This window comes from Lipotes vexillifer, unplaced genomic scaffold (assembly GCF_000442215.2).
Source record: "Lipotes vexillifer unplaced genomic scaffold, Lipotes_vexillifer_v1.1 scaffold422, whole genome shotgun sequence".
NCBI lineage: Eukaryota > Metazoa > Chordata > Mammalia > Artiodactyla > Lipotidae > Lipotes > Lipotes vexillifer.
The window spans coordinates 3,199,053-3,208,100 of record NW_006779087.1 but is presented as its reverse complement, the minus strand read 5'-3'; the positions used below and the strand labels follow the sequence as shown (position 1 = coordinate 3,208,100).

General features: G+C 56.4%; 2 protein-coding genes across 2 annotated transcripts in view; one reads left to right on the top strand and one right to left on the bottom strand.

The window, feature by feature from the left end:
* Nucleotides 1-2,062, top strand: part of LOC103086529 (keratin, type II cuticular Hb3) — an 11,919-nt gene extending 9,857 nt beyond the window's left edge. The window contains 5 exon segments of the mRNA XM_007472051.1: nucleotides 1-52; nucleotides 786-1,003; nucleotides 1,164-1,198; nucleotides 1,763-1,866; nucleotides 1,868-2,062. The exon segment at nucleotides 1-52 is cut by the window's left edge and continues 103 nt beyond it. Coding sequence (XP_007472113.1) covers nucleotides 1-52; nucleotides 786-1,003; nucleotides 1,164-1,198; nucleotides 1,763-1,866; nucleotides 1,868-2,062 — 604 coding nt within the window.
* A 909-nt stretch (nucleotides 2,063-2,971) lies between these two features.
* The window catches only part of KRT7 (keratin 7), a 13,572-nt gene continuing 7,495 nt past the window's right edge, over nucleotides 2,972-9,048 (bottom strand). The window contains exons 5-9 of the mRNA XM_007452345.1: nucleotides 8,794-8,958; nucleotides 7,560-7,685; nucleotides 5,033-5,253; nucleotides 3,500-3,534; nucleotides 2,972-3,129 (exon numbers count right to left, since the gene is read on the bottom strand). Coding sequence (XP_007452407.1) covers nucleotides 2,972-3,129; nucleotides 3,500-3,534; nucleotides 5,033-5,253; nucleotides 7,560-7,685; nucleotides 8,794-8,958 — 705 coding nt within the window. The remainder of the gene's footprint in view (nucleotides 3,130-3,499; nucleotides 3,535-5,032; nucleotides 5,254-7,559; nucleotides 7,686-8,793; nucleotides 8,959-9,048) is intronic.

The following is a 9,048-nucleotide window of genomic DNA, read 5'->3' as shown; positions in this document are numbered from 1 at the left end:
GAACCGCACGAGCCGGAGGCTGACGGCCGAGGTCGAGAATGCCAGGTGCCAGGTACAGAAGCCTGGCCCACCCCTCAGAGTAGAAAGGGAGCAGGGCTGGCCTGCAGCAGGGGGATTTAAGTCAGGCACCTTGCCAAAGTGTGGGAGAAGAGGCAACGTCAAACTTCAGGCACGTCTCCTCCACGGAGAATGCTCTCCGTCGCCGCCGAATGGGGGGCGCAGGGGGAGGGCTATGGAGGGGAACGGAATGACCGGGGCTCTCATGGTCCCAGGGGCAGAATGGGGCAGAGGAAATAGCACCAGTCTGAGAGGCAGGAAACCTGGGCTCTCAAACCAGCCCTGCCGCTAGCTCACCATGTGATTTGGGGGAAGCCATTTCACCTCTCTGGCCCATTGTTCTAGATCACTGACCACACACTTAGATGAGCCCAGACGTTAGTAAGTGAGTGAAGCAGGCTGTACCGAAGGCACTAGGGTGTGGTAAACTGGAAAACAAAACAAACGGGCAGAGCTGATCAGATCAGAGGCAGGCCCTACAGAAATGCAGGTACAGTGTGGCCGGCTCCTCCGGTTTTTCAAGAGAAGCCAGGAATTTGGATTTTTACATTAAATTTCAAAAATTAAGGACACTGTGCCAACATTCCCCAAGAGCACTAATTTGCAACCCCTGACCTAACAAACGAGTAAGGCCCCTCCTTCCTCTGATAGTCAATGGTCAGTGGATACCTAGTCTCTGACCCTAAATCCAGAAGAAGGAGCCTTAATAACCCTCCCCTGTCCCCCAGAACTCCAAGCTGGAGGCTGCCGTGCCCGAGGCGGAGCAGCAGGGCGAGGCGGCCCTTAGTGATGCCCGCTGCAAGCTGGCCAGGCTGGAGGAGGCCCTGCAGAAGGCCAAGCGGGACATGGCCTGCCTGCTCAAGGAGTACCAGGAGGTGATGAGCTCCAAGCTGGGCCTGGACATCGAGATCGCCACCTACAGGCTCCTGCTGGAGGGCGAGGGGCAGGGATGAGGACCACATCTGTGGGTCATCCTCCAAGCTGTGCTTAGAGCTAGGAGCATGTTTGCATATTATTTGCATCTAATTTGCATCCTGATTACTTGGAGGAGGGAATTTGCAAGTTCTGCTCCCCCCTACTAATTTTTGACTCTCTTCTCTCCCCACAAGGTTGTTTAAGGGCATTAGTGCTGTAAATGTCTGTAAGTTAGCTATACTGTGGGTTCTGAAATAAGAGCTTGGGGATCCTGGTGGTCAGTCTTTTTCTTAAAGGGCCAAATAGTAAATATTTTAGGCTTGCGGGTCATGCAGTCTCTGCTCAACTGCTTAGCTTGTTGTAATGTGAAAGCAGCCACAGCCATAGCAATATTTCAGGAATAGGTGTGGCTGGGTTCCAATAAAATTTTATTCATAAAAAGAGGTGGCAGACCGTATTTGGCGGGGGGGGGGGGGGGGGGGCACAGTTTAAGACGCTGAAAGGAAGGAGGGGGATGTGGCAGTGAATGATTATGATAACTTAAATAGTTATTTCAGCCTACAGGGAGGGCCTGGGCTAACAGTTTATCAAGGATGCTTGAGGTTAGACTACCGGAAGAAGTGCCCAGGTGTGAGGTTGCTTGAGGGGGAAGGGGGAATAGAAATCGAGGGAAGGAGCTCTGAGCAAGAGAAGAGGGGGTGGGGGGACTCTGGCCCTTAGGCAGGAGCCGCTGGTGACGACCTTGCGAGGTGACTCAGCCCTGTTCTCTCCCCTCCCCGGCCCCCCGCAGGTGTCAGCAGCTCCCGGGGCGGGGTCGTCTGCGGGGACCTCTGCGTGTCCGGCTCCCGGCCGGCGATGGGCAGCGTCTGCAGTGCCCACTGCAGCGGGAACCTGGGGGGTGAGCACCGGCGTGTGCTCGCCCTGCCGCCAAAGCAGTGGCGGCAGCCACCTGGTGCGGTTTGCTTGGCGCCTTCTGCTTCGTAAATACACCGCTCCGCGAGCCAACCGTCCCTGCCTCCGGCGGCGGGTCCCAGAGCTCGGAAAGCCCCTGGGCTTGCGGCGGAAGGGCTTCAGGAACCAGCCGGCCTGACCTGCCCAATTGCTGCCTTCTCCTCCTGCATCTCTCTCCCCGCTTGTCCCTTCACTTCCTCCAGGGAGGGCGGGCTCCTCGCCCGCAGCTCTGGCAGCTCCCCTCCATCCCCAAGAGTCTAAATGACTGGTTTCCCCCAGCCCTGGGCAAAGAGCCAACCCTGACTCCAGCTGCTCTGGAGGCTTGGATGCCTGTGGCTTCTAACGGACAGATTGGTCCCAGGGCCCCTCCAGTGTGGACCTGCTGCTGCTTCCCCTGCCTCCTAAACCCACCCACGGTGACTGAGGTTGCATCTCCCAGGGGACAACTTTATGCCCCGCCTGACTCCCTCTCTCTCCCAGGAAGGGCTGATTTGCCAGTTGGCTGTCCACCCCAAACCCAGGCCTAGGGCAGCTAAATGTGTGGTCTTCTCACCACTGAGGAATGTTCTCTGACAGCACAGGGCATTGGCTGGGGCAGGGGGTGGGTGCAAACGGCTCTCCCATGCCCTCAGCAGGAGAGGACTCCAGTGCCCACTTCCTGGCAGAGCCAGAACTTCCAGGGGCTTCTGGGCTTCTTCAGGAGAGGAGCTGGAATCAGGCCCAGCCCTGGGAGGGGTCAAGGCCTCACTCTGGATAAGAGTCAAGTTCCATAGAGCAGCACCCCCATGTCACCAATGTGCTGTCCCAGTTATCAGGGCAGACCCTGTGCTCTCTCGAGCCCTCCCCTCCCACCGCCTTCCCCGCCCAGCCTAATGAAGCCAGGACACCAGGTGCTGGGCGTGGGCTCACCCAAGCCTCAGAAAGCAGCTGCTTTATTGGAAGCTATTCTGACATCATTTTTCAGACTGCCTTGCAGTCTTGGGACCAGGGATGGAGGTCCTCTTGTGACGATGGAAGGAGAGGGTATGTGTCTCCCCACACCAGGGGCTCAGTTGCGGGTGCACCTGCCGGGGGCGGAGGTGGTCCTAATGGAATAGGCCTTGGGGGCCCCAGGCCCTCCACCACTGGAGAATCTCAGGGCATCGCTGCCCATGGTTCCCCCGAAGGTCAGCCGGCTGCCAGCACCGCCCGTGGAACCGACCACAGCTGAGAGAGAAGGGAGGAGGTCTCCATCGGCGTGAGGCCCACTACCCGAGGCCCCCGCCCTCCTGCCATAGCTGCCCATCTCCCTCCTCCCACCCACCTCCCTTCCCACCAACAGCCAGGGGCCAACCCAGAAGGAGCCTCAGACATAGGTGAGGGCTGCTCCACACTGGCCCCACCCACCCTGTCCCCGTGCATGGCTTTCCTGGGCTGCTGAGCCTCTCTGGATGGGAGCTGCAGGCCCCTGCTGAAAACTATTGAAGGGAAGGAGGCTCCCAGCCTCCAGAAGGCCAGGCCTTCAGGCCGATGTGCCATCAATAGACGCAGCCTAGTCTGAATGGCATAGGTGATGGGCCCGCAGCCAAGGACTTACAGATGTTCACGGCTCCCACTCCAGCTCCGGTCATCCTGGGGCAGAGGAGATACCTGTGAGGGCTGCTCTCTCCTCAGCACTGGAGGAAGCACTCCCACACCCCTCTGTCCAGGCCCCGAGCAGAACTGAGGTTCCTTCCTCTGTCCCCACACATTCCGCCTTCCTTCAAGCCTTTTCACTTTGGCCCTCCCGCCTACTGGCTACATGACCTTGGGAATGTCTCAGAGTCTCCATTTCCTCACCTATAATGGGGCCTAACTCAGTACCAACCTCACAGTGTGGTTTGTGAGGGCTAAATAACATAAGTTACCTAAAGCCCTGGGCACACAGGAGTCTGTAAATGGTAGCTGTTCTTGTTGATTATGTAGATGGCTGCCTCTCTTAACCAGATCATAAAATCCTCAAAGAAGGCTGTAGCTTATTGATGCCTGGATCTCCGGTCCTTAGCATGAGGTCTCTGGCACACGGTAATTACTTAATATGTGTTGAAATAATTAGCGGATCGTTGACTGAGTGAATCCAGCTCCAGCCGGAACTGAGGGGGGAAGGAGGAGGGGGGTTGTTTTCAGCAGGCTGTGGGGCTGAAACAGGTCTTGCACTGGAAATTAAAAATCTATCTGAGACAGCTGGTGTTTGTTTTGTGACTCACAGTCCCACTGTCACCAAGCCCTTGGCCTTGGGAATGAGTTTACTCTGCAGGGAGGAGGAGAGGCCTCAGTTTAGTGGAAGGAGTGTGGGAAGCCCAGCTGCAGCCCCAAATCCTGGAAGGGCAAAGGGCAAAGGGCAAGGGCAAGGGCAAGAGATGGGGACACTAGAAAGCTTCCAGGCCACTTGTCTGTTGACTGAGTGAGTCAATCAAGCCATCAAGGTACTAATGAAGACCCAACTTCATGGACACAGATGTGCAGTTTTTTGTGAAGAATTCCCTGTAAGACTAACCCAACCCAGCTTCGTCTCAGGCTGCAGGTGAGTATGCAAATATTTCTGGAGACGGGAAATTTACCTCCTCACCACGCTCAGTCAATACCACGTGACTTAGCCCTCAATTATGTAGTGAGAAGCAGCCCGTCGCCATGGAAGATGCCTGGACCAGGAATCAGCAGAGCTTGACCGCACACTGGCCCTGTCCCCTCAATTAATAAAACTAACCACAATTTCCCCTCTGTACACTAAGGAGTCAATAATACCTGTCTTGCTTACCTGATGTGTTCTGAGGATCAAATAAGATAAGCTTGCTAACAGCCACACACACACACACACACACACACACACACACACACACACACACACACACACGAAAGCGCTGTTATTACTTCAGCTTTCTCACTGAGCTTTACACCATCTGGTCTTTCCCTCTCGAAAGTCATCTCATCAAGGGCAAAGAAGCAAGCATCATCTGTACCCTCCCTGCACTTCCCACACCCAGTGCCCTGCAGAAGAGGGTACACAGGAAATGCTTGCAAATGGATGAATGTCAAGCCCCAGGCCTCACTGAGCCCCGAAGGATCCCCTTTCCAGATTCTTTGTCTTCACCTGCTCTCCTCGCCCTCCAGCAGCTTGCGGTAGGTAGCGATCTCGATGTCCAGGGCCAGTTTGGTGCTCATGAGCTCCTGGTACTCCCGGAGCTGCCGGGCCATGTCCTGCTTGGCCTTCTGCAGGGCCTCCTCCAGGTCCACCAGCTTGGCCCGTGCATCCTTGACGGCCAGCTCCCCACGCTCCTCAGCCTCGGCGATGGCAGCCTCCAACTTGGCACGCTGTGGGGAGTAGTGGGGCTTTGAGCTGGGGGGGGCAGGCCTCACCAGCCACTGCCTTCCTGCTTCCGCATGCTGCAGTGAGCATCTGGGCACCTTGCTTACGGTGGCTTCACTGGCACCAGCCTCCTCTCCCAAGCACCAGGGAATCCCAGGGGTTTCAAACATGGGTTTTGATACCCAATGCGTAGCTTCCACTTCTGGCTCTGCCACTTACAAGCCATGTGATCTTGGATGAACCAACCCTTCTAAGCCAAAAGTCTCCTCTTTTCTAAAATAGCAGTCATCGCAGTATGTATAGAGAGATATTGCAAGTAACGAAATGAAATAATACAAAAGTCTTTGGCACAGTGTCTGGTATACAGTAAGCATTTAATAAATGCTATTATGATCACTATTATGAGTAAATGCTATTATGATTTACAAATGTCCACACACCTGACCCCTAGCTAGAGGGGTTCCAAGGATTCTAGTTTAGTCCTCAAATTTCAGGCACCTGACCAGAACCAAAAACACCTTCAAAATAGGAACCAGTTTGGAACAGGCCCAGAGCAGGGAGACTTGGAGTACAGAGACGCTGCTTGGCACCCCTAGACTCCGAGTCAACAGGCCCCAGGTTTGGGCAGGAGTGGCGTGATTCAGGACGGGCGTGAACATCAGCTGCCACTTCCTGCCTGGCCTTAGCGTTCCCTCTCTCGTGGCCCGTCCCTCACTAGAGGGGCCTATTTAGTCCTGAGCCGCTTCTCGCTCAGCTCCGAGAGCCACCATCCCCATCCCCTCGCGCAGTGGTCCTCCTTCCCTCTCACAGCTGCGCTCTGCCCTCAGACCCTCTCCCCTCCGAGCATGCACTCTTCCTCTCTGCCCAACACCCCCAGTCCTGCCCAGGAGGCTGGCTGATGCCCTCTGCCCCCATCCACTGGTCAGTGCCCTTCCCTGTCACACTGGTGCCCCCTTGGCAAGGCCATGCCACTGCATCTGAGCCCCCCGACGGTGATAGACACCCCAGCTCCGGGGTCTGGCTCTGCCCTGTTGGGTAAGAGGAGAACCGGATGTGGCAGAAGCTGCGGCGTTTGGGAAACCGCCATTCATTATTCTGTGCCTCCCCTCCAGGGCTGGACTCTGGCTTGCTGCACCGGTGACTCACAGCCCTGAATCTGTGCCGGGAGGCAGCTTCCACCCTCACCCTCATGTAAAAAGGCCTGCAGGGCTCCAAGGGGAGGACATTTCTGGGTAGATCACCCCCACATCCCATGCCCTGGCTCATCTGGAAAGTAGCCACCACCCATCAGCTTCCCTCCCTCCCCACTGCAGACACCTGTCCAGGCTTAGCTGCCTCGAGCACCCCCATGACTTGGTCACGGCTTGGGGGACCCTTCCTCATCAATACCCCCCACCCCAGCTTCACAGCACCTCCTCCCATCAGTCTGTCATCTGAGACCTGTGCCCTGACTATGTGTCAGGTGCTGGGAAGGGAGGAACAGTGAACCAGACAGACGGGGGCCCCTGCCCTTAAGGCATTTTTAATATCCCAGTGGAGGTAGGGGACAATATTTATTTATACTTAATTAATAAGACTTACCTAATAAGTCAATACTAAATTAATAAGACAGAAAATTTCAGAGTGATAGGTGTTTCAGGAACCTCACACAGACTGCTGAGAGCGTGGCTGGGTGGTTCAGGAAGCCGTCTCTGAGAAGAGGTCTTTTGTCCTAAACCCCGGGGGCGAGAAAGGGGGCGAGAAAGGGGCAGCCACGTGCAGAGCTGGGAGAACCACATTCCAGGTAGAGGGAACACCAAGTGCAAGGGCATTGAAGCATGAAGATGCTTTGGCAAATATAAGCTACAGGAAGCAGCGAGAGCACAGCCAGAGAGGCAGCGGTAAGGAGTGAGGTCAGCAGGTGGGGCGGGGCCGTGGGAGCCATAGTGAGGGACTCTGCTGACCTCCGGCCCACCACCCCCTACCCCGCTGCCCCCAGGCACACAGCGCCCCCAGAGCTAGGTGCAAGGAGAGGGCTCAGTACCAATGTGGTAACGAATGGTGGTTCTAGTCTAGCCAGCCAGCCCGAGGCTCCTTCCACAAGCTCCATGCCCAGCTAGGACTCCTGTTCTCCCTTCGGTCAAGCAGGACCTGGCCAAGAACATTTCGTCCTAGAGAGCTCGCAGGTGGGCCCGAGAGACTTGAGCCGCACCAGCCTGGTCCCCAGAGCAGCAGGGGTGACCCCCTCGCCCCCAGCCGCCTGCTGCTCATCCTGGGCGTGGTCCCAGCTGGCTGCCCTTCACATGCCCCAAGGAGGAGGGCTGGCGCCCACCTGGTTCTTGTTGCTGTCGATCTCAGCCTGCAGCCTCTGGACGGCCCGGTTCAGCTCCGCGATCTCATTCCGGGTATTCCGGAGGTCGTCCCCGTGTTTCCCAGCCTGGGCCTGGAGGGTCTCAAACTGGAGGGACCACACAGAAGAGTATGGCAAGGGTGGACCGTGATTACAGGTGACTTGTCTTCTCCCGACCCAAGGAAGGCCCCAGGTTCTGAGTGACAAGCCCTCCCACCTTGTCTTCCCAGGGAGGGACAGTCTGACTCCCATCAAGCTTTGCCCGATGCCAGGAGGCCAGACTCCCGGAAAGTGGGGTGGGGGAGGGGTTCAGTTTCCTCCCAGCCAGGCCGGTGGGGGAAAAGAATGGCTCACCAGGCCCATTCCACTGATCTCGGGGCTCTGCCCATTCCCATTATGTCCTAACGCTGGAGATTCACTGGAAGTCTGAGATCCTCACCTATTAACCCCTTTGTCAGCACCACCCATTTTACAGATGAGGTGAATGAGTCCCAGAGAACAGAAGGCACTGGCCTAGTGTCACACAGTAAGTCCTTATTGGCATACATGTGTCCTCGCATACACCATGGACGGCTCCCTGTCTCTGCAGAGACATTGCTCTACGCTGCTTTTAAACCCTCAGGCTCCCTCCCCCAGATCACTGGTTTGCCCCAGCACACCCCCTCCCCGCCCATTCCCTCAGCACCTGCACTGTCAGCTGCCCTGCCCACACCCAGTGCATATAACGATTAAACCTGCTCTGGAGCCCTTGCACCCAGGATCTGGTCCCTGCTCTTCTATCTGCTAGCTGTGCAGAGCTAGACAAATCGCTTAACCTCTCCATGCCTCAGTTTCTTCATCTGTAAAAGGGGGATAATACTAGTGCCTACCTAACAGGGCTGTTCTGTGGGTTATATGAGTCAATACAGGTAAAACATTTGAAACTTTGCCTAGCATTGTGCTTACTTGCCAGATTTTAGCTATAATCATTATTAATCCATGTCCATGTCCTCTGCCCTCTCCCCCCACATCAGGCTGGAATCTTGCCCTGGGCAAGGACCTAGCCTTCTCCTCCTCTCATTCCCAGAACACTGGAGACCACCACAGATTTAATCCCTGGTGCCTGTCAGCACAGTGGGACCCAGGCCCCAAAGGCTTGAGACAGGGTGAGGAGTAAGGGAAGCCGCCACGGAGGACTCTGCCAGGAAGAGAAAATATGCCTCCAGCGGCCACACACCTTGGTCTGGTACCAGGCCTCGGCCTCAGCCCGGCTGCGGTTGGCGATCTCCTCGTACTGGGCCTTGACCTCGGCGATGATGCCATCCAGGTCCAGAGAGCGGCTGTTGTCCATGGACAGGACCACAGATGTGTCTGAGACTTTGGACTGCAGCTCTTCCAACTCCTGTAGGGACCAGACAGAACATCAGGACTTGGGGCATGACCCATCCCTGTCCCCATGCCCGTCCTGGGGTTCCCCGCACACTAGGGAAAG